This window comes from Calliphora vicina, chromosome 2 (genome assembly GCF_958450345.1).
Source record: "Calliphora vicina chromosome 2, idCalVici1.1, whole genome shotgun sequence".
In the NCBI taxonomy this organism is placed as follows: Eukaryota; Metazoa; Arthropoda; class Insecta; order Diptera; family Calliphoridae; genus Calliphora; species Calliphora vicina.
In genome coordinates, this window is record NC_088781.1 from 53,167,453 (window position 1) to 53,190,613 (window position 23,161).

The 23,161-nt window shown below is 32.8% G+C and overlaps 1 protein-coding gene across 1 annotated transcript in view; it reads right to left on the reverse strand.

The window, feature by feature from the left end:
• The window catches only part of spir (spire type actin nucleation factor), a 176,912-nt gene that overhangs the window by 61,255 nt on the left and 92,496 nt on the right, over positions 1-23,161 (reverse strand). The window contains exons 3-6 of the mRNA XM_065499694.1: positions 12,074-12,191; positions 11,652-11,749; positions 5,502-5,619; positions 5,318-5,394 (exon numbers count right to left, since the gene is read on the reverse strand). Of these exons, the coding sequence (XP_065355766.1) occupies positions 5,318-5,394; positions 5,502-5,619; positions 11,652-11,749; positions 12,074-12,191 (411 nt within the window). The remainder of the gene's footprint in view (positions 1-5,317; positions 5,395-5,501; positions 5,620-11,651; positions 11,750-12,073; positions 12,192-23,161) is intronic.

Genomic DNA, 23,161 nt, shown 5'->3' on the forward strand with positions numbered 1-23,161 from the left:
AAGCTACATCAGACGAATTGGCTGTCATTTATTCAGTTTGCTCCATGGACGGATACGACGTTCAACAACACGTATAAATGATAAAATTGTTTTATCAAAATGGGTGTTTTGTTCGGGCAACGTTCAGTACGCTTCGCTCATTTTATGGTGAGGTCCATTTCTGGATGAATGGGTAAGTCAACAAACAAAATTGTCGAATCTAATCTAATGAGGTCCAAGAGCGTCCACAGCATCCCGAAAAAGTCACTGCTTGGTGTGGATTTTGGGCTGGCTCTTCATCGCTCCATATTACCAACATCTTTTAGCCTGAATTGGATGATATGGACATCAACGACATGTGGTTACAACAGGACGGCGCTACGTGCCTCACAGTTGGTGCCACATTGGACATTTTGCACGAGGGAGATGAGGGAATGGTCATGTCACGTGGAGGTGATATGAACTGGTCACCGAGATCGTTCGATTTGACTCTGTTAGACTTTTTCTTATGAGATTTTCTTCAGACGAAGGTCTATGTAAATAAGCCACACATCACAGCTGCCCTCAAAGCCAACATGACCCATGCCATCGGTCAAATTCAGACTGATTAATGCGCCAGAGTCATGAAAAATTAGACATTTCAGATGAGAGCCACCCATTTGTATATTGGCCTTTCAAACGAATACAAAATTTCAACGATATATCACACATACTTTGTTTTATTTAAATTTAAAGATAGGAAACGCTTAATGAACTACCTTTTAGATGACAAATCTGAGATATCTACAATTCAGATTCGCCTTTACTCTACATCTGAGAAGATTTTCTAAATCAGTTGATGAACAGATTATCACAACGAATATATTGCATTCACTTTAGATAAAAGCTCAGAGTGTGTAAACATAACTAAACGGTTTTAATTTATTTTGAATCACTTGAAATGTTAATCTGACTTTACAGTTTAATATTAACTCTGTTTACACAACATTTTTTTTAAAAGATAAATCCATATTTATACATCAATTGTTTCATTGCTTAAGAAAAACCTTTGTCAAATTACAATAAACAATGAATATACAAAAAAGAACTATAAAAATACAGTTACAAACATTTAGTTATGATTACAAAATAGGAAAAATTACCCAAGTTAACTTATGTAAAAATGAAAAAAGAGTATTCAAAAGACAACAAAACCATTTGTGTTTTCTGTTACAAACATTTCAACGAAATTTCAATATTATGCACAAAATTTTTTTGGTTGAATTGCGTAAAAAGTGCATAAAAACCGAATTATAATATTTGTCATTTATTTTGTCAAATAAAGTGGAAATCATAAGTGAAGTTTATAACAAAAAAATAGTCAGATGTTTTGTTCAATCTTTTCAGGCAGAAATCCACATACAACATGTGTGTTGTCGAGTCTTGATGGGAATTATTATCAAAAAGTCAATTTTTGTTTTGGTTTTTTTTTGGAAAAAAGATTTGTCTGTTTGCATTTGAAAAACAGTTTGACAAAGGTTTGTGACAGGTTTGAAATTTGTGATGTTGGTTGCACATGTTGTTTGAATGTCTGTCTGTAAGTATGGCATGAAATGAAATTTAATGGTGGTGTCTTGTCTTTGTTTGTGCTTATGTTATGCTTACTGCACTGCATTTTTATATAATTTGCATAAATTACTTGTATCTTTTTAGTTTCTTTATTATTTTTTTTTTTATTTTTTTAATACGAAATAAATCTAAACAATTTTGAAAAATTGTTTATTTCGTTTTTTTATATTTTAGTTTTTAACAAATAGTTTTTTTGTTACACAACATTGCAGAGAAACTGGTTGAGGAGATGGATGGTATTTTAAAAAATTGAAATAATGAGAATTTTTGTAATGTTTTTGTTAAGATTTTGAAATTATTTGAAGATTTTGCAAATTTGGTGTTAAAGAAATAATGTGAAATATGCTGATATGTGTTCATACATTTGTCATTTGTATACAGAATCTTCCAGATAATATTGATTATTGCATCTCCAGGCTCTTCCTATCGAAGAACTTGGGTTTCTCAATTCCGTACAACACTGAACAAATGGAGAGACAACAAGTCTCTCAATCTATACGGATGGTTCTAGGAAGGGAGATCGAGTAGGTGTCTGTATTTAGGAATTCGAAACTAGGTTATTTAGGTAAAATATCGTCCATTAAAAGGGCGACTAACTGGCTCAGTTATAACAAGATATCAGGGATATTCGTATATATACTGACAGTCAGTATATATACTGACTTCTGTAGAAGTTGTCAAAATGAAGAGTAGGATGAGACCATTTTTCATCTTCTTAGTCATTGTCCGGCATTAAGAAATCTACGCTCAAGGTTTCTGGGACATCGCTTCTTAAATAGTCTTTCTGAGCTTTCGGACATGAAGTTAGAGCACATCAATCCTTTTATCAGGAATAGTAATTAGCTAATCAAGCCAGACACTGGAATTAGCTAATCAAGCCAGACACTGGAATTTCCACGATGAGTCCTGTTATCCGTTAATTGACTGGTGCTGAATATGGTCCTCTGCTATCTTTCGGACCTTACTCTTCACCTCTTCTACTTCTTCATACCATCTAACTGTCCCCTTCCTTTTTCATTTCCATCTGTCGGACTTTTCCATCTTTATTTTCAGGTAACACAAAGGGACCTATTGCCTGGACCAAAGTGAGCTGCTCTATTTCCTGTCTCCACTATGCGGCTGCCTGAGAACCTAACTTGAAGTGTTTCTTTAGAAAACGTTTCACTCTAAAAGAGTAAAATTTTTCTGTAGAAAATTTCACTGTAAGAGTTAAATATTTTCTGTATTTTCCTCCTTTTTTCATTCTAAGAGTTAATTTGTTCTATACTTCCCTTTCTTATTCCTTCTTTCCTTCCATATTCCTTCCTTCTTATTTCCTTCATTCTTCCTTCCTTCTTTCTCTTTTTCTTCCTTCCTTCCTTTTCCATCCTTCTTCCTAACATCCTTCTTCCTTCCCTCTTCCTTCCTTCCTTCTTCATTCCTTCCTTAAATCCTTCTTTCTTCCTTCCTTACATCCTTCATTCTTTTTTTCTTCCTTCTTCATTTCTTCTTTCTTCATTCCTGCCTTCCTTGCTTCTTCCTTCAATCCTTCCGACTTCCTTCCTTCTTATTTCCTTCATCCTTCTTTCTCTTTTTCTTCCTTCCTTCTATCCTTCTTCCTTCATTCTTCTTTATTACATTATTGTTTCTTCCTTCCTTTTTCCTTCTTCCTTCCTTCCATCCTTCTTCCTTCCCTCTTCCTTAAATCCTTCTTTCTTCCTTCCTTACATCCCTCATTATTTTTTTCTTCCTTTCTTCTTTCTTCATTCCTGTCCTCCTTGCTTCTTCCTTCCGTCCTTCCGACTTCCTTCCTTCTTATTTCCTTCATCCTTCTTTCTCTTTTTACTTCCTTCCTTTTCCGTCCTTCTTCCTTATTTCATTATTCTTTCTTCCTTCCTTGTTTCCTTCTTCCTTCCATCCTTATTCCTACCATCCTTCTTCCTTCCTTAAATCCTTCTTTCTTCCTTCCTTTCTTACATCCTTCATTCTTTTTTTCTTCCTTCTTCCTTTTTCCTCCTTCCATCCTTCTTCCATTCTTCTGTCTTCCTTCCTTACTTCTTTCTTCATTCCATCCTTCCATTCTTCCTTTTTCCTTAATTTTTCCATCCTTCTGAAGGCAGAGTGATATGTTTTCTATAGAAAACCTTAAACTCTGAAGAAAGTGTGGAACATTTTCTATCAGTTTTGTGCCATTTATAAGATCTTAACTGTGATTCACATACTATTTTTAATTAATTTTTGTTAAGTATTGTCTAATTTCTTATTCTATTTAATTTGTTATTATTATTATATTTGTATTTATTATTCTTTTTATATTTATTATACTTTTACAACGCCATTGTCAAGGTTGTTTTAGAGAAGTTTCAATTGACGCAAGGTGTTAGAAAACTTTAAGATAATAACTTATATTATTATTAACTATCTAATAAACAATAGAAAACAGATAAGAATTTTTAATTGATTAAAAAAAAACCAACTGAAAAGGAACAAACAAAAATTATGGCAATTATGAAACCAACCACAAAATAAAAATATTGGCTTAAGACACCGGGCAACAAATTGTAAGCAAAAACGTTTCTAAACCAAACTACAAATAATTTAAAGGAAAAACAAAATCCTTAAAGATTTTAATAAAGTTGCAGGGAAATCTATTTTGGGATCCATTTTTATTTTGAGTTTGAAATTTCCTGTCGCTCTGTGTTGAAATATTGTATAAACGCAAAGACATTGAAGTGAGTGAATGATAATTTTGCTAATTGTTCTTCAATGGCTATTTCACAATGATAATTTAATTGTTTTAAAATCGCATGTGGCAGCGATTGATACTATTTATTTAGTTGTATATAAATTTAAAATATAGAAAAAAGCACTTTAAATTAGTTATCGAAAATCAATATTTATTACAATACAAAAAAGCTCTTCAGTATTTTTTTCTTGTTTGTATTTGTTAAATAATGATTTTGTTAAAAACGTAAAATATAATTAGCAAATGTTTTTGAAATTTAATTATATAGTAGACAAAAGAAAGAACAATAAATGCGTTTTTATTTTAGCAATTTTGAACTTTGAAATGAAAAATTTAAAGGAAAATGTAATTGAAGGGGATTATTTAATACAATATCGATAAATTTAGGCCCCAATTCAATTCGACTTCTAAATGTCTTGATAAATAATATAAATAGCAGTACATCTATTGGCAAAACTCCTAAAATTTCTATATTTTTAAATCATTTGCTTGTAATATCTATTCTGACCAAAACCTTAAGCTAATTTCTTTAAAACCAAAAGAAAAAAAATTCGCATTACATGAAATGTCAAACCATAAATCAATTGCAATCTAAGAAAAAGGTGCGATAAATTGACTACACGTGTGTGGTCTGCCAAAAAAAATTCCCAAATTTTTAACAATGATTCGCAAATACTGAGAAATAAAAACCACAGAAAAACTCTAATAAACACGCAAACCTAAATATTAAACCAAATTAATATTTGCTTAAACAAATGTAATAATAAAATAAAATTATGATTTAAATTATAATAAAGAAACAGAAAAAACTCTGCTTGTAATCCTAGGAGTGGCCCAGCAAAAAATAAACACTTTCGAAGACAAAAAGTCATAAAAAAATGATGGTCATAAACACCCTCATTAGTTGGAACACAAAAATAATAAATGATTGTTTTTGCAGAAAAATAAAAAAACAACCATAAAATGTAAATAATAGTAGTACTTGTTAATATTTGCACTACTTACCCAATCGTTAAAGCCCAGTTTGGCCAACTCTTTCTGAGATGTTTGAGAATCGGCTTTTAAATGTAGATTATCGGCACCTGTATAAACAAAGATACATAGATAGAGAAAGAAAAAATATTATTAATTTATTATCTAATGTTATGACATAAAGAAAAAAATAGCGAATATTAAATTAAAAACATGCCTTGAGTTAAAACTTGCTGCAGAAATATTCGCAATTCCAGAGTTTCTGTTACTAATGCTCGACAAACAGCTTTATAGTGCTCTTCAGGTACAGTGGGTTTTATGTGATTTTTGCAGGCCTACAAAAAAAAGAAATTATAAATTAAATTATTAACACAGTAAACCTTAAATTAAATTTTTCGTAAACAGAAATTTCATTCAGTGGGTTTTATGTGATTTTTGCAGGCCTACAAAAAAAAATTATAAATTAAATTATTAACACAGTAAACCTTAAATTAAATTTTTCGTAAACAGAAATTTCATTCTAAAAAAGTTTAATCTTTTTCTGTAGAAAATTTAATTTAGTTAAAGTTAAATTTTTCCTATATTTTTCACCCATCCGCCTTTCTTCTGCCCCTCCTACTTTCTTATTTCTTTCTTTTTCTTCCATCTCCCTTCCACATTCTTTCCTCCTTCCTTTCTTCTTTCCTTCTTCCTTCCTTCCTTCTTCCTCCTTCCTCCTTCCTGCCTTTTTCCTTCTTTCTTCCATCCTTCTTCCTCCATTCTTCCTTCCTTCCTTCATCTTTCCTTCTTCCTTCCATCTTCCTTTGTCCTACATTATTATTTTTTTCTTTTTTCATTCTTCCTTCCTTCCATCTTCCTTCATTACTCCCTTCCTCCTTCATTCTAGCTTCCTTCCTTCTTGCTTCCTTCCAACTGGCTTCCTTCCATCATGCTTCCTTCCTTCTTTCTTCCTTACTTCTTGCTTCCTTTCTTTCTTTCTTTATTTCTTTCTTTCTTTCTTTCTTTCTTTCTTTCTTTCTTTCTTTCTTTCTTTATTTCTTTCTTTCTTTCTTTCTTTCTTTCTTTCTTTCTTTCTTTCTTTCTTTCTTTCTTTCTTTCTTTCTTTCTTTCTTTCTTTCTTTCTTTCTTTCTTTCTTTCTTTCTTTCTTTCTTTCTTTCTTTCTTTTTTTCTTTCTTTCTTTTTCCTTCTTACTTTATTGCTTTTTTCATTTTTTCCTTACTCCCTTCTTGTTTCCTTCCTAACTACCTTCCTTCTTCCTTCATTCTTGCGTCCTTCTTTCTTCCTTCCTTCTTCATTCCTACTTTAGAAAATTTCATTCTAAGAGTTAATTTTTTCTACACTTTCCTTGCATCCTTAATTCATTCTTCCATCCTTTTTTCTTCTCTTCCATCATTCTTCCTTACATCTCCTTCCAAAAATATGAATGAAAAAGAAAAGGAGGAATGTCCTCCTTCTTCCCTTCTCTTTCCAAATAAAAATAGATGAAAAAGAAAAGAAGAATGATTGAGGAGTAAATTTAAGATGAGTAGAAAAGAATGGATAAAGGAAGAGTTAAATGATTTTCATAAACAGTTTGTCATTCTGTTACAGAGTTAAATTTGTTCTATAGAAAATCTTTTAAAGAGTTAAAATTGTCACTCTCTAAAATTTTTCTACTGAAAATATGTTTTTTCCATAGAGATATTTCTATGTGTTTTACAGACGTTTTTCTCTAGATTATATTCATTCTTTTTCTTTTTATATTTCCAATAATTTTCCTAAGAAAACCCCAACAAGAAATTTAATATTTCGTAATAAATTTTTTCTGGATTCTCCCTATTGAAAAAGCCAAAGCAAAAGCAATTTAAAACAATTGAGCAGTAGCTGCCGCTCGCTATAAACTGTAATGGAATTAAATTTACAGTAATAGTCATTCTTGCATTAAAATTACGTCTTTAAACAAATAAAGCTGTATAGAAAAAAAGTAGAAATGTATCAGGTGTATCAAAAGCAAATATACAATAAAATGCTGTAAAAATATGGATGGTAATTTTACACTTATTAAGTAATTTCATTTTTTTATATCAAACATATTTAAAATGAAGCTGTAGAAAACTACAAATAACACTGTAAACCAGTGAACGAATTCCTAACTACTAGACAATCATATCATGAGTATCTCATCATTATCGCCACCGCCAGTCAGTCAGTCAACCATCCATCAGATTCAGCTTCAGTTTGATCATCGTTATAATCATGCTCCTCTCAAACAGATCATAATTCAAATAATATTTTATTTCTTTATTTTAAAGTGTTTATAAATGTATATCAATTACATGGCAATTGAGGGGGTATAATAACGGCCAGAAGTGGTAGGAGGGGCATGTAAACTGTAGTTTTTTTTTTTTTTTCGGTAGAGGACTTTCTCGCTTATAAAGTGGAAAACCACAAATAATATAGAAAAATGTCAGTAATATAGTAAAAACATCACTTGAGTGTGAAAAAAGTTACGTCTTCTGCTATGAACGTTCAAACTAAATACATTTATGTTATTTACGTTACTATGTAGTAGCAAGTATGACTGACTTTTTATTAATAATAAAGTGTAACGAATTAGTTGTTGTCTCTATTTTCCAGCCAGCCAACCAACCAACCCATCTATCCATAGAACCAACCATGCATGTAAAATGCAAATGTGCATAATTTATATATCATGTCTTCTTGTTTCAATTTCTTTTTCTCTTGTCATACGTTTGGGTTTTTGTTGCAATTATTTAATCACAAGTGTAATTTTTCAATTTTCATTTATTAATATACAAACAAACAAGAGCAGACACTTGGACGTCAGGACGGACGCATTAAACCATACATAGTATGAACTACATGTGGACAGACAGGCTGATGAGCACCTAACCAGACTTTCAAATTGTAGCCACACATGCTACAAATAATCAACAAATGTGTTTTTGAATACAGTGTGTTAATGAAGCTACTCGAAAAAGAAGAGTGTCAATGAATTGTTAAGAGATTGGAAAGAGCTTAATATTAAATAATGAAGGATTCAGCAACGAGTAAGGAACGAAGAGATATTCAGAAACAAGAATCTCTTCGTTTCTAGGTTCATTCTTCCTTCCAGCCTTCTTCATTCCTTTTTCTTTGCATCCTTCTTTATTCCATCTTTCTTCCTTCTTTCTACCGCCTTCCTTCCTTTTTTATTTATCTCTTCCTGTTTCCTTTCTATCTTCTTCAAAAAATTGGTTGCAAAAGAAAAAACAGAAGATTGAGAAGAGAGGAAGGTGAAAAAAGAATGAATAAAGGAAGAAATAAGGAATATGAAGCGATTATCCTTGACCTATTTGTAAGTATTTAGGAACAAATAAGGAACGAAGAGAACTACAAACAAGAATACTTCCTTTATACCTTCCTTCGTTCCATGCTTCCTTCTTTCTTCCATACCTTTTCCTTCTGTCTACTTTTTTTTTCTTCCGTCCTTCCCCTTACTTCTTTCAAAAAAACCATGCCATGAATAGAAGGAATATCGAGGAATAAATGCAGGAAGGTCAAAGAAGAATGGATATAGGAAGAAATAATGAATAGCAGGAACAGCTAAGGAACGAAGAGAAGGAATATGAAAGTAATAAGGATGAGACATTAAGTTGGATTCTAGCTACAAACAGGAATACTTCCTTTATCATTGCCTTCCTTCTTCATTCCACCTTCCTTCCTTCTTTCTTCCTTCCTTCTTCCTTCCTTCTTCCTTCCTTCTTCCTTCCTCCTTCCTTCCTTCTTCCTTCCTTCCTTCCTTCCTTCCTTCTTCCTTCCTTCTTCCTTCCTTCCTTCTTCCTTCCTTCTTCCTTCCTTCTTCCTTCCTTCTTCCTTCCTCCTTCCTCCTTCCTTCTTCCTTCCTTCTTCCTTCCTTCTTCCTTCCTTCTTCCTTCCTTCTTCCTTCCTTCTTCCTTCCTTCTTCCTTCTTCCTTCCTTCCTTCTTCCTTCCTTCTTCCTTCCTTCCTTCCTTCTTCCTTCCTTCTTCCTCCTTCCTCCTTCCTTCTTCCTTCCTTCCTTCCTTCTTCCTTCCTTCCTTCCTTCTTCCTTCCTTCTTCCTCCTTCCTCCTTCCTTCTTCCTTCCTTCTTCCTTCTTCCTTCCTCCTTCTTCCTTCCTCCTTCCTTCCTTCTTCCTTCCTTCTTCCTTCCTTCTTCCTTCCTTCTTCCTTCCTTCTTCCTTCCTTCCTTCTTCCTTCCTTCTTCCTTCCTTCTTCCTTCCTTCCTTCTTCCTTCCTTCTTCCTTCCTTCTTTCTTTCTTTCTTTCTTCCTTCTTCCTTCCTTCCTTCTTCCTTCCTTCTTCCTTCCTTCCTTCCTTCCTTCTTCCTTCCTTCTTCCTTATTCCTTCCTTCTTCCTTCCTTCTTCCTTCCTTCTTCCTTCCTTCTTCCTTCCTTCTTCCTTCCTTCTTCCTTCCTTCTTCCTTCCTTCTTCCTTCCTTCTTCCTTCCTTCTTCCTTCCTTCTTCCTTCTTCCTTCCTTCCTTCCTTCCTTCCTTCTTCCTTCTTCCTTCCTTCTTCCTTCCTTCTTCCTTCCTTCTTCCTCCTTCCTTCTTCCTTCCTTCTTCCTTCCTTCTTCCTTCCTTCTTCCTTCCTTCTTCCTTCCTTCTTCCTTCCTTCTTCCTTCCTTCTTCCTTCTTCCTTCCTTCCTTCCTTCTTCCTTCCTTCTTCCTTCCTTCTTCCTTCCTTCTTCCTTCCTTCCTTCTTCCTTCCTTCTTCCTTCCTTCCTTCTTCCTTCCTTCTTCCTTCCTTCTTCCTTCCTTCCTTCTTCCTTCCTTCTTCCTTCCTTCCTTCTTCCTTCCTTCCTTCTTCCTTCCTTCTTCCTTCCTTCTTCCTTCCTTCCTTCTTCCTTCCTTCTTCCGTCCTTCTTCCTTCCTTCCTCCTTCTTCCTTTCTTCTTCCTTCCTTTTTCTTTCTTTCTTTCTTCTTCCTTCATTCCTTCTTAACTTCTTCCTTCCTTCTTCCTTCCTTCTTCCTTTCTTCTTATTTCCTTCTTTCTTCATATTTCATTCTTTCTTCCTTTCTTCTTATTTCCTTCTTTCTTCCTACTTCTTAGGTTCCTTCTTCTTTCCTTCATCCTTCCTTCCATCATTCTTCCAAGAAGAAGAATAGAAGGAATATCGTGTATATATAAACGACAAATTAATAAATATTTGGGTCTCATTTCTATCAATCCTTTCTTCCAAAAATATAGATGTAAAAGAAGAGGAGTAATTTTCAGGTGTCCTTCTTCCTTCATAAAAAACCTGACTGTTTTGGAACTCATTTCTTTCAATCCTTCCTTCTCAATCCAAAAAGATGTATGAAAAATAAAAGAAGGAGTATTGTGGAGTACATGTAGAGTTTATTAAAACATGTCAAATGTGTGCAATATCAAACAACATAGGGAGCAGAAGGGAGATTGAGGAAAACTTATTCATCACTTCATTCTTCCAACCTACTTACTTTCTCTTCCAAAAAGATGGATACAAGATAAAAGAAGGAAGAAAAGCAAGAAAGAAATTTTAAGCCATTAACATGTGGGCCTCATTTCTATTAATCCTTCCTCCTTCCAAAAACATAAATGATAAAGTAGAGAAGGAAGAATGAGGAGTAAAGAGAATAAAGAAAATATATCTCTGTTTAAGAGAACAAATCTGTAAAACTATACAAAACAAATTGTTCCCTCAACCTTGACCAATTGTAGAGTGAATTTGTTTGCTGATTTTTTTTATTGTTTGTTTTTGCGTTGTTTTTATAAATAATGACATTTAAAATTACCATTGAAAAGTAAAATAATACAACTACAAAAGAAAGAAACGAAAAACCTACAATAGATGAAGTGTAGCCAAACGTGTCGTTAAAATTAACACCTTAACAAATGACACTTATACATGATGTTTGAACAGGTTCAGATGGTGCTCCACCACTCCTCCTTTTCAAGCTTACACATAAACTGCGCACAAACAAATACACAATTTTCAATAATTTTTCAAATCCTAAAATGATCAAGTGTTTTAAATTTTAAAATCAACAAAAAAACACACAAAACATTATTCAATGTCAAGTTCAAATATTAAACATAGACAGAAAAATTAAATGAAAACACAGCACGGAATTACGGAATTACGTTTTTAAATAAATTAGTTTGCAAAACCAGATGGGGTCAGTCACTATAATTCTGCAGAATTCAGTTTAAATTTAAATTTATAATGTTTTTTTTTTGCTAAATTAAATGATTGTAAACAAATGTTTGTATGCACTCTCTTGGTTTAATAGTTGGGTAAATAGTTTTAGGTACAGCTATAAAGCAATTTATTACAGCTAAGTTTGTAATTGTTTCAATTAATGTTTAATCGTAATTGAAAACTCACCTCTAACACATAATCGAATTCTTTGGTTTCATCATGTTCATCGTCCCAACGCTTGTAGCCCTCGTCAATCCCTTCATCAATGCAGTCATCATCAGCTTCTGTAATTAATACAAAAGATAATAGAAAGATATAAAAACTTTATTTGAAATTTTTAAATAAATAAACAAAATTATGTGACACACAAATTTAATTATGAAAATTATAAAATTTAATTACTTTTGCCCTAAGATTTCCCAATTGCAAGCAATGAAATATTAAGCGGAGTTTGAGAGGAACTCATTGAACTTTGATCCGACATTTATAAAATGTTTCACAATAAACAAAACATTATAAAAAATTAATGTTTTATTCGTGCTTTTTGTTTTGTTAAATTTCCTAAATAAACGTATGACTAAATGTTTTTTTGTTTTTATAAAACTCACCATCTTCTGTCATGTGGGTAATAAGTTCTTCCAATTCTTGGGACATTTGACACTGTTCATCCTCGTGCAGATTGTAATCCAAGGCATTGTAAACAATAACAGCAACATTGCGTAAAATCTGTGAAAAAGAAAAGAACAAAAAAGAAAAATGATGATTAAAGTTTTTGTTTCCAAGAAAGAGATTTAGGGAAATTTTGAGTTATAAAATCAATGCTCTAATACAACACTTTCAGCATATCCCTCATATTTTCCCTGCACTTGCTAAACTATAAATTATAGTTCGTTCTCCCTAATTATTTTCTCCGCATTATTTTCCACTTTTTCCTAGGAATATTTTTCCCAAAGAAGTTGAATTTAATGAAAATACCATCTCTACATGACAACAACAGAGTTAGTGGGAAAATTGTCTGTTGCCAACAAGAAGAATGTCTAGTATTTCCAACACTCCATGTCTGTATGTTGGCGTACGAAGAGCTAAAAGGGTTTGGTAATCAAAACAGTAATAATGGTTTAAAAACATGCAATTTTCAATTTTTTAAATTATAAAGGAATTCTTTTTGTAATAGAGAAAAATATACATATATTGCGTAGAGTGTGTGAAATTAATTGAAACTGTTGAGTTTCCATTGGACTAACTCAATATTATTTTTAATAGAAATTGAAATATTTTCTCAGTATTTTATGAATTTAATTGGAATATTAAACTTTGTTAATTCACATCAAACTTATGAAAAAACACGACTATGCCGAATCTTATTCACCAAAGTATACTTTATATACAAATTACTACTTTGGAATCAGCATCAACTCATGAAATCAAACCTTGGATGGGAATAAGGAAGGAAATATGAAAAATGGAATATGTAAAAAGAAAGATAATATAAAAGAAGAGGAGAGACAAATAGGGAAAGCAGAGGGCAATAAAGATAGTAAGAAAAACATTAAGTTCGATTGTATGAACAGGAATTCTTCCTTCATCCTTCTCTTCGTCCCTTCATGTTTCTTTTCTTCCTTGATTCTTTCAATAAAAGTAAGATTAGGAAAAAACGAAAGTAAACAAGAAGAAGAAAGAGATCAAATAAAAGAAGAAGAGTAGAAATAAAGACTGTAAGAAATATATCAAATTAAGTAGCTTTCTTTTTCAAGAATAAGACAAGGAATAAATAAGGAAAGGAGAGAGGAATGAAGATAGTAAGAATAACATTAAGATCGTTTGTATGAACAAGAATTCTGCCTTCATGCTTCTCTTTGTCGTTTCCTCTTTCTTTTCTTCCTTCCTTGAGATTACGAAAAACGAAAGAGATCAAAGTAGAATTAAAGACGACTTTAAGAAATACATCAAATTAAGTAGCTTTCTTTTTTCATTCCTTCTTTCACTTTCCATACTTCTACCTACTTCATCCTTCCTTTCATCTTATTTCCTTCTCTCTTGCTTTATTTTGTTCTTCTTTCTTTATTTAATTCTTCCTTCCTTCCTTTCATCCTTCTTGCTAACTTTTTCCTTCCTTCTTCGAATGAAAATTGAGGAATAAATGTAGGAAGGACAAAAGTAATGGATGTAGAAAGAAACATATGACATTTCTTTCAAACTTTCCTGTACTTTCTCCTCTTCTTTCCTTCTCCATTTCTTCCTTATTCCATCCTTCTTCACTTCATTTTCCAAACAGGTGCATGACAAACAAAAGACGAAATATTGAGGATTAAATATAAGATTAAAAAAGGATGATTAAAATAAGAAAACATAAATATATTGCATTCCCTTCTCCTTCAAAAAACATGGATAAAACAAAAATGAAGGAGGATTGGAGAATAAATGTAGGAATGCTAAGATTAATTATAAAGCTAATGACTGATTTGGGTCTTATTTCTATCTGGAAGTATGGAAGGAAGAATTATTTAACGGAAGAAATGAGAAATTAATGATAAAAGAAGGGAAGAATGATTAAGGAGAAATTTCTTTTATTCTGGAAGGAGGGATGGATGGAAGGAAGTAGAAAGCATGAATGGAAGTATGTTCTTTTTAACTTCTTCTTTCAATTTCCATATTTCTAACTATTTTGACGATAGTAAGAAATACATCAAATTAAGTCGCTTCCTTTTTCACTTCTTCTTTCATATTCCATATTTCTACTTATTTGATCCTTCCTTTCATCTTATTTCCTTCTCTCTTACTTCAATTCTTCCATCCTTCCAACCTTCTTGCTTCCTTTTTCATTCCTTCTTTGATGTGATGAATGAAAAAGAAAAGTGGGAAGATTGAGGAATAAATGTAGGAAGGTCAAAAGTAATGGATATAGGAAGAAGACATATGAAACGATTCGCTGTTTGCACTATCCTTCTCAATTCATTTCTTTCAAACGTTCCTGTACTTTCTCCGCTTCCTTCCTTATTTCATCCTTCTTCCCTTCATTTGCCAAAATGATGGATGAAAAATAAAAGAAGGAATATTGAGGATTAAATATAAGAAGATCAAAAAACAATGAATAAAAGAATAACAAATAAATATGAAGCGATGCACTGTTTGCATAATCCTTCACAATTCATTTCTTTCAAACTTTCCTGTACTTTCTCCTCTTCCTTCCTTCCTTCTTCATTTCATCCTTCTTCCCATCATTTTCTAAAGAACAAAATAGGGAATATTGAGGAATCAAAAATGAAGAATAATACAAATATGAAGCGTTTGCATTACCTTCTCCTTACAAAAAGATGGATGAAAAGAAATAAAGGAGGAAATATGGATCAAAAAGAAATGAAGGAGGAAAAGATGGATCAAAAAGAAAAGAAGGAGGATTGGAAAATAAATGTATCAAGGGAAATCTGAAGAAATGAATGCAGGGAAATAATTCAACTGAAAACTACAAAGTATTAAACTTCTGAAAACAACAAGTCAACTCTGACAAACCTAAATTTGTCCGATCACAAACCACTTTAAAGGTTGAACAAGCTTGCGAATAAAACTTCTAGGACCTAATTGATTACCAAATGCGGTTTAGCAAGTAAACATTTCTATTAAACATATTGAATATTTTAAGAGAGCTGAGCCCAGTAAACAAAGAAAATTTAACTATTAATGAAAACCAGGAAACAAAGCCCCACAAAAAAGTTTGCAGAGTACTGATCTTTCCAAATTGCAACATTTACTCATCTGACTCTTACTGACTTCCAAAAAGTAAAATTCTTTACTTAGCTTTAAAAAAAAAACATTTCACTAGAATTTGTTTCCAGTTTTCAACATTATAAAATATCTTATTCTCAGACTTAAATTTATATTTCAATTGTTACAGCAAACAAATAAAAACACAACTTTATCATGTTGTCTTGTGACCTTTAAAAATTCCATTTACATGTTTTATAATAAATCTTGTTTTTTTCTCACTTTTTTTCCACTTAAAATAAAAACAAACTTATACAAAAAAAAGCAAATAATGCAAAAACAATGGCCTACAAAAAAATAAATATAAATAAAATTATGATTATCTCATAAATGAAATAATGAAATAAGAAGCTGAACAAGAAAACGAAAAATAATTTACACTTCAGACTATTATTCACTCAAAAAGTCGACGCTGCTGTTTGTGCATGGTACGTACTACTTACTACACGTCGTATGTAAGTTAAGATGTGTGTTCTTCTCAACGTATGATTGTTGCATGATGGTCATCATCATCACCATAATTTCCAAACAAAAAAAGTACAAAAAAAAACTTCTGACCGATGATTTAAACGAGATGCAAGAAAATATAACAAAAACTATTATGTTTAATAATAACAACAACATAGAGATTGAAAAAAAACTCCCCTGGTTTAGTAATGAATGCATTTTGATTACATCATACATATTTCCACACTAGAGTGAGTTCCCAGTTGCCTGGCACTTCTATATGCCACACGAGTGGAAATGTACAACCAAACTGATATGAGTATATTTCTAAATACAAAAATACACAGGGAAAAATAAATTGGTATTTTAAAGAAAATAGGTAAAGAAAGGAAATAAGGAAGATCAAAGGAATTATGGAATGAAAAAAGCATGAATAGAAGGATAGAAGAAAGTATGTTTGGAAGGAATGATGGATGGATTGAAAGATGAAAAAAAGTGTGAATAATCGAAGACCGAAGGAAGGATGGATGGATGGTTGGAAGGAACGAATGGCGGATGGAAAGAAGTTTGAATGAATGGAAGTAATAATGTGAGGAGAGTAAGGAGAGAAGGAAAAATAAATTAATGAATGAATGGAAGGAATGATGAAAGGAGCGGAATAAGGAGCGATGAAAGAAAGAAACCATGGAAAGATGAAGGAAAGTAATAGATGAATGGATAGAAGTTAGTTGGTTGGGAGGAAAAATGAATAAAAATATGAAAGGAAAGGTAACGAATCGAAGAAAATAAGAATTAGTGGTTGAAAAGAATGATGGATCGAAGGAAGTATCGATGGTTGGAAAAAAGGAACGATGGAAGGAGCAAAGCAACTATGGAACTAAGGACGTAAAGAGAAACGATAGGATACATTAAAGGATGAAGGAAAAAAAGAGGAATGAAAGGAAATATGGATGATTGGGTGGAAGAGATGAGAAATTAATACTAAAAGGGGGGAAGAATGAATAAGGAGTAATTTCTTTCCTTTGTTCTGGAAGGAAGAAAGCATGAATTTAAGGAAGGATAGAAGAAAGTATGTTTTGAAGAAATGATTTATGGAAAGAAAGCTGAATGAAGGAAGAGTGGATGGTTGAAAGTAATAATGTAAGGAGGAGAGGAAAGATGGAAGGAAAAATAAAAGGAAGGATGAAAGTATGGAAGGAAGGATGGATTAATTAATGGAAGGAATGATGAAATCAGCAAATAATGAATAAGGAGGGATGGAAGAAAGAAACCATGGAAAGGTGAAAGAAAGTATTGGATGGAAATATGAAAGGAAGGTGACGAATCGAAGAAAATAAGGTAGAATGAAAAGTTGGGAAAAAAGGAACAATGAAAGAAACTAAGAATGGAAAGAGGTAAGGGAGGAAACATTGAAGGAAGTATGGAAGGAAAGAGATGAGAAATTAATGATAAAAGCAATGATGAATGAATAAGGAGTAATTTCTTTATTTTATTCTGGAAGGAAGGAAGAAAGAAAGCTTGAATGGAAGGAAGGATGGAAGATAGTATGGTGAAAATGATGGATGGAAGGAAAGTTGTTTGGAAGTGTGAAGAATCGAAGAAGGAAAGAATAATGAAAGGTTGGAAAAAAGAGCGAATGAATGGTTGCAAGGAAGGATGAATTAATGAATGGAAGGAATGATGAAAGGAGCGAATAATAAATAAGGAGGGGTGGAAGAAAGAAATCTTGGACAGATGAAAGAAATAGATAGATGGTTGGAAATATGAAAGGGTGACGAATCAAAGAATATAAGGTAGAATGAATTATTGAAAAAAATTATGGATCGAAGAAGGTATCGATGGTTGGAAAAGAAGGAAAGGAAGAAAGTGGAATGAAAGGAAGTATGGACAGAATGATGAAAGGAGCGAAGAATGAATAAGGAGTAACATCTTTGTTTATTTCGGAAGAAAGAATGTAAGAAAGAATTAAAGAAAGGATGTATGGATTGAAGGAAGGAAGCAACGATGGAATGATGAAAGGATGGGTGAATAAAAGAGAAGATGGAAGGAACAATTTATTGGAAGGAAGGATTGAAGAAAGAAAACATGGAAGAAAGTATGGTTCGAAAGATTTAATGACGGGTGAAAGGAGTGAAAAATAAATATGGAGACATTTTTGGACGAAATGATGTCAGTAGTGAAGAAAGACCAAACAGTAGTTTCTTTCATTATTCTTACTAAGAGTGAATTTTGTCTAGGAATACAAGAGAATCGAAAGGATATATACAAATTTAAGTTATATTTTTCTTAAAGTGTATTAATTACAAATGTTTTGAGTAAAAACACGTAATTGTTGAAAAATTTACAGGCCGCTTGTTAAATACTTTAATCTGGTTTTCTGTGTGATTTTTTTAATTTTTTTTTATTTTCTAAAAACTTATGTAGATTTTTTTAGCAACGGTTTCCCCCTTTTTATTTTTAAAATGTGGAACTAATTGTTGGTTGTTCTATTTATTTCAGACTTTTTGCGTTTTTTTATATGGTCTTGCATTTAAATGAGCTTTTGTTTTATTTGTAAACGTATTATTTACAGTCAACTTGTGGGAGTTATTAACCAGCATAGTTTGACCTTTTAAATTGACCTCCACACGTTTTGTGTGGTAATAAATAGTTGTACCTTTAGGAAATAAAGTTGACAGTATAAAGTGCTTTAAAGTATTTGCTGGGGAGAGTATAAAAGCACTTGTGTCCTGCTATTTTTGGGGTTGTAATAAAATATGTTTAACCCTCAAGTGTAAAATTTAAACCAATTTGAGCAAACTTTTTTTCAAAGGTTTCCCATTTTACAACACAAATATTAAATGGGTGTCTTCGAAAGATTGTCTGTGTGTCTTTTTTTCTATTCCTCTAACAAATGTGCGTGTCTTTCTTTGTATCCCCAACTTAAATACATGTATGACCCAAATATATTTCCATCATCATCAAAGTAAAATAGAAATACAAGAAATACACAGTGTCTTACAGGGGCTTTATGGTTGTTCAAAGTTGTTGGTTGATGTTGTTTTACTGCTTCTTATCTTTAATGTTGTTGTCAACACAACACACTCACAAATAGTGTTGTAGTAGCCGTATTATTGTTATTATTATTTTTTACAATTTTATTTTTCTAAAGTTGTTGTAATATGCAGACAAACAACATTCATGCATAAATAAATTGGCTGCATTTGAAATGCAACTGCAACAGAAATTGCAACCAACAAAAAAACCATAATAATCCAATTTTACCACTTATTTTCACACTGAATGAACACATCACATTATTGTCATCGTCGACAGCGTCATCGTCATAGTCGTCTCGTCATCATCACCTGTATTTTGACTACAGTTCATCATCATTATTATTATCATCAGCATGCTCTCGTATTCATGACAGTCATGTTTTCATTCCAACATCATTTATTTCCACCACCGCCACCAGCACCATCACCATCACCGTTATTGCTTCTTTGTGTGGCATCATTATGATGACGCTGTTGCACAGTGAAATACAACAAACAATAAAGCTTAGCAGTAGTCAATTTTACATTGCATTTTAATGCTTGTTGTTGTTGCTGCTGCTGTTGTTTAAATATTTGTCAACTTGTTGCTGCCGCCCACACATTTCATTACGGCAGAATTCGCTTTGTGACGGCGAAAGTGTAGTAATTTTGTAGTAGTTTTTGTTTCTGTTTTTTCGTAGTTTTGTCTTTATAATTTGATGTTTTTATAATCAAATTTAAAGTATGTTGTTTGCTGCTGCTGCTCATCATTATTGCTGTTGCCGTCTTTTTGTATTGTAATTATCAGGTGATACATTTTGAAGTTGTTGCCGCTTATTTTTATTTATTTAGTTCGTTCGCTGTTGAATTATGCACACACAACAAACAAGTATGTTTATGTTGTTTTGTTTGCATTTATTAGTTTAGTTTGTTTTTAATGCAGTACAATAGTTTTGCGACATGAATTGTTATTTTTTAGGGCATAAAATTTGCTTAATCCTCTAAGGGTGGAGGGACCTAAAGGGTACTAAAACAAGAAAATATTCTCATATTGAAAAATATGATCTAAAAACATAACTTACAAAAGAGTTAAGTGTCAAACGAACTGTCATACTGCGTTCTCATTTTGACATTTATGATCAGTATACTCTGGTAAATCATCATGAGCAAATTTATCCAAATTTACTTACAAAATCAGTCATCGTTTAGCGCAACTTATAGTCAACTTCGTGAGACCCTACAGACTCCATTACATCCGTCTGCACGTCAGTATGTTGAAAACCATAGCCCCCAAATAACTTACATACATGATTCATACATAAATATGTCCGCTATAGTCCCGGTTCGGTTGATATTTAAAAATTGATATTTGAAAATCTTCTGATTCGGACTACAAACAAGCATTTGCATGAAAATCTCAGGCCGGAACTCCGGAACTGTAGTTGCTGTAACTTCTAAAATATACTTTTATCCGGTTACTTTGTAAGGAGGTTGAGAACTAGATCTTGTTCCACATACTTTGGATGAGTCCTTAAATCTTCTGTACTAAGTGAAGTAGGATTCGAACTAGCAGCTGAATATTATGAGGACTTTATCAGATGTTGAGTGAGCATGGTCTATTAAGGACCTGAATTAAGTTGATCTAGAATAACTCATATATTCCGTGAGATGTTCTTTTTGGTACAAACTATGGGCGATCAATACGAAATTTGTGTCGTAGTAAGTATGAAAGGAAAGAAGGAGAGATGGAAGGAAGGCAAGATAAAAGAAGAGAAATAATGAGGAATGAAGTTAAGGATAGAATAAAAGGATCGAAATTCGTTCTCTATCCTTATCCTGAAAGGAAAGATGGAAAGAATTAAGTGTGGATGAATAGAAAGAGTGATGGAAGGCATGAAACATGGAAGAATAGCTGGATGGATAGAAGGAGAAATAGATGGAAAAGAGAGATGGAACTAAGAAAGAAGAATGGATCGAAAATCGTTCTTCTATGCTTATCATAAAAGAAAGGAGGAAGAATTGATGGATGTAATGGAAAGAAGAGATGCATGGAAAGAAGGCAGTAAGGATAGAAGGAAGCATTTCGATAATTCCTTCTATCCTTACTACCTTCTTTCTATTGGAAGGAGGATTGTTAGTATGAAAAGAAGGACGAAAGGAAAGAATGATGGACAAAATGGTGGATGGAGGGAAGGAAGCTTGTTGACAAGTTGGAAGGGCACGGTATATGCAGGACCAGAGGAAGTCTGTGCCAGCTACTGTTGTATTACGTGGAATGTAGGGTGGTCTCCAAGTTCAAAATTCATCTTCTCCGACCTCAAAATTGTTTTTATTTCTCTGTATATCGTATGACAATGAAGGGGGATTGAATGTAGGAAGAGTTGATGGATGAAAAGGAAAGGAGAGATGGATGGATGGAAAGAAGGAATTAAGGATAAAACGAATGATCTAAATTCTTCCTTTTATCCTGGAAGGAAGGAGGTTTGGTAGTATGAATGGAAAGACTGATGGACAGAACGGTGGATGGATGGAAAGAACCATGTTGACATGTTGGAAGTACACGGTATATGCAGGACTAGAGGAAGTCTGTGCCAGTTACTGTTGTATTACGTGGAATGCAATTCATCTTCTCCGACCTCAAAATTGTTTTTATTTCTCTGTATATCGTATGACAATAAAGAGGGATTGAATGTAAGGAAGAGTTGATGGATGAAAAGGAAAGGAGAGATCGATGGAAAGAAGGAATTAAGGATAGAAGGAATGATCGAAATTCTTCCTTTTATCCTGAAAGAAAGGAGGGTTGGAAGTATGAATAGAAAGAATGATGGACAGAACGGTGGATGGATGGAAAGAACCATGTTGACATGTTGGAAGTACACGGTGTATGCAGGACCAGAGGAAGTCTGTGCCAGTTACTATTGTAAGTTCTCCAAAATTTATCTTCTCCGACCCCAAAATTGTTATTATTTCGGTGTATTTCTTTCTAAGCTGCTGTATAAGTGTTGCGATCATGTAAATACTCCTTATACTTCTGTATTGTGTAGGGTTCCTACGCGGGAAAAATTTTCCGGGAATTCCCGGGAATATTTTTTTGTTAAATTTAGGGAAATGTTTGTCGGAAATTTCTTCATAAGTTTTCTTCTAAAAGTTACTATATTCAGATACTTCGATGGCCAAATTTGTTGCTAATTGAATTATTCTATTATATCCATAGATTTTTTCGGTTCTGACAATAGATAGTCAGTTGGCAAAGAAGTATTACTATTGAAATAACCGAATTTTTTTCACTCAACTCAAGCCACATCAGAAAATTTTGTAATTTCCTCCCGGGAAAGAAAAAAGTCCGGGAAATTAGGAACCCTAGTATTGAGTTCCTGAACATGAGCTAGTTTCCTTCCAAGACATTAAAAGATATATTGTGGAGGAAACCAACTCTACGATCTCATTTTGATTGAAGCATGACTTTATGTTCTTCAACCAAATACCTTTGTTTACTCGTGAAAAAGGTCAGGCACTGTGATTTGTGTTTTGTCATTCAATGAATGTGAATATAGTTGAAATAAATCCAACATGCAGTGAAGATATTGTAGATCAGATGGAATAAAATATATACGTTGTATTCTTTAGTCATAATGTTGCATATTTTCGAAGAGGCTAAACTGTCGAAAGTCCTCGACAATTAAATTATAAAGAAGGGTTGTGTATATATGGCAGTAAGTGGTGTAAATCTTAAGGAACCCATAAGGGTGACATGTAACTAGTGGTTGGAGCGTTTGCTGGATAATGAAAAAGAGTCATGAAAGTCTTAAAGACTCGGTCGGAAGTGTTTTTCCACATTCACAGCTCTTTCAATTAGCGTGAATCTTAGACATTCGTTCAATTCGGTAAATCTGGATCGCAGTCACCCGTAATCGGTGTAAAACCCTGTATTTAAGGATTCAGCAGATGTATTCCTCAATTTGTGCGCTAACGATGCACCTTTCTAATCTTTCCCAATGTTTAATTGTATTTGTCTTCTTCAATGTGTTCACTAACGACTCAATTTTCTAATATTCCCCAAAGCTTGATTGCCAAAGATGGTGTGGTTTCATAACACGGCTGCAAATGGCTATGGCTAATGCTAATAACTATCTAAAATTTTAGAAACATCTAAAATTTTAGATAGTGGTTGGCTTAACTATTTACGATTTAGAGTTACGATTATAGCTAAATGGTTAGCTTTAGAGATGCTCTGGATTTCGCAGTCTATTCGACTTAGAATCGCTATAATATAATCAAGCGTTCCCCTATCCAACTCGACTCATAGTAATTTAACATGCATATGTTGAATTCATCAATGTGTTCTCCAAACAACTCACCTACATATCTGGTTTTCCACAAGGATTCGTCTTCAAAAAAGGCCTTCTAACGATCATTGACAGTGGTTGGCCTAACTGATAAATTCGCATAGTCGAATGAGAGTTACGATTA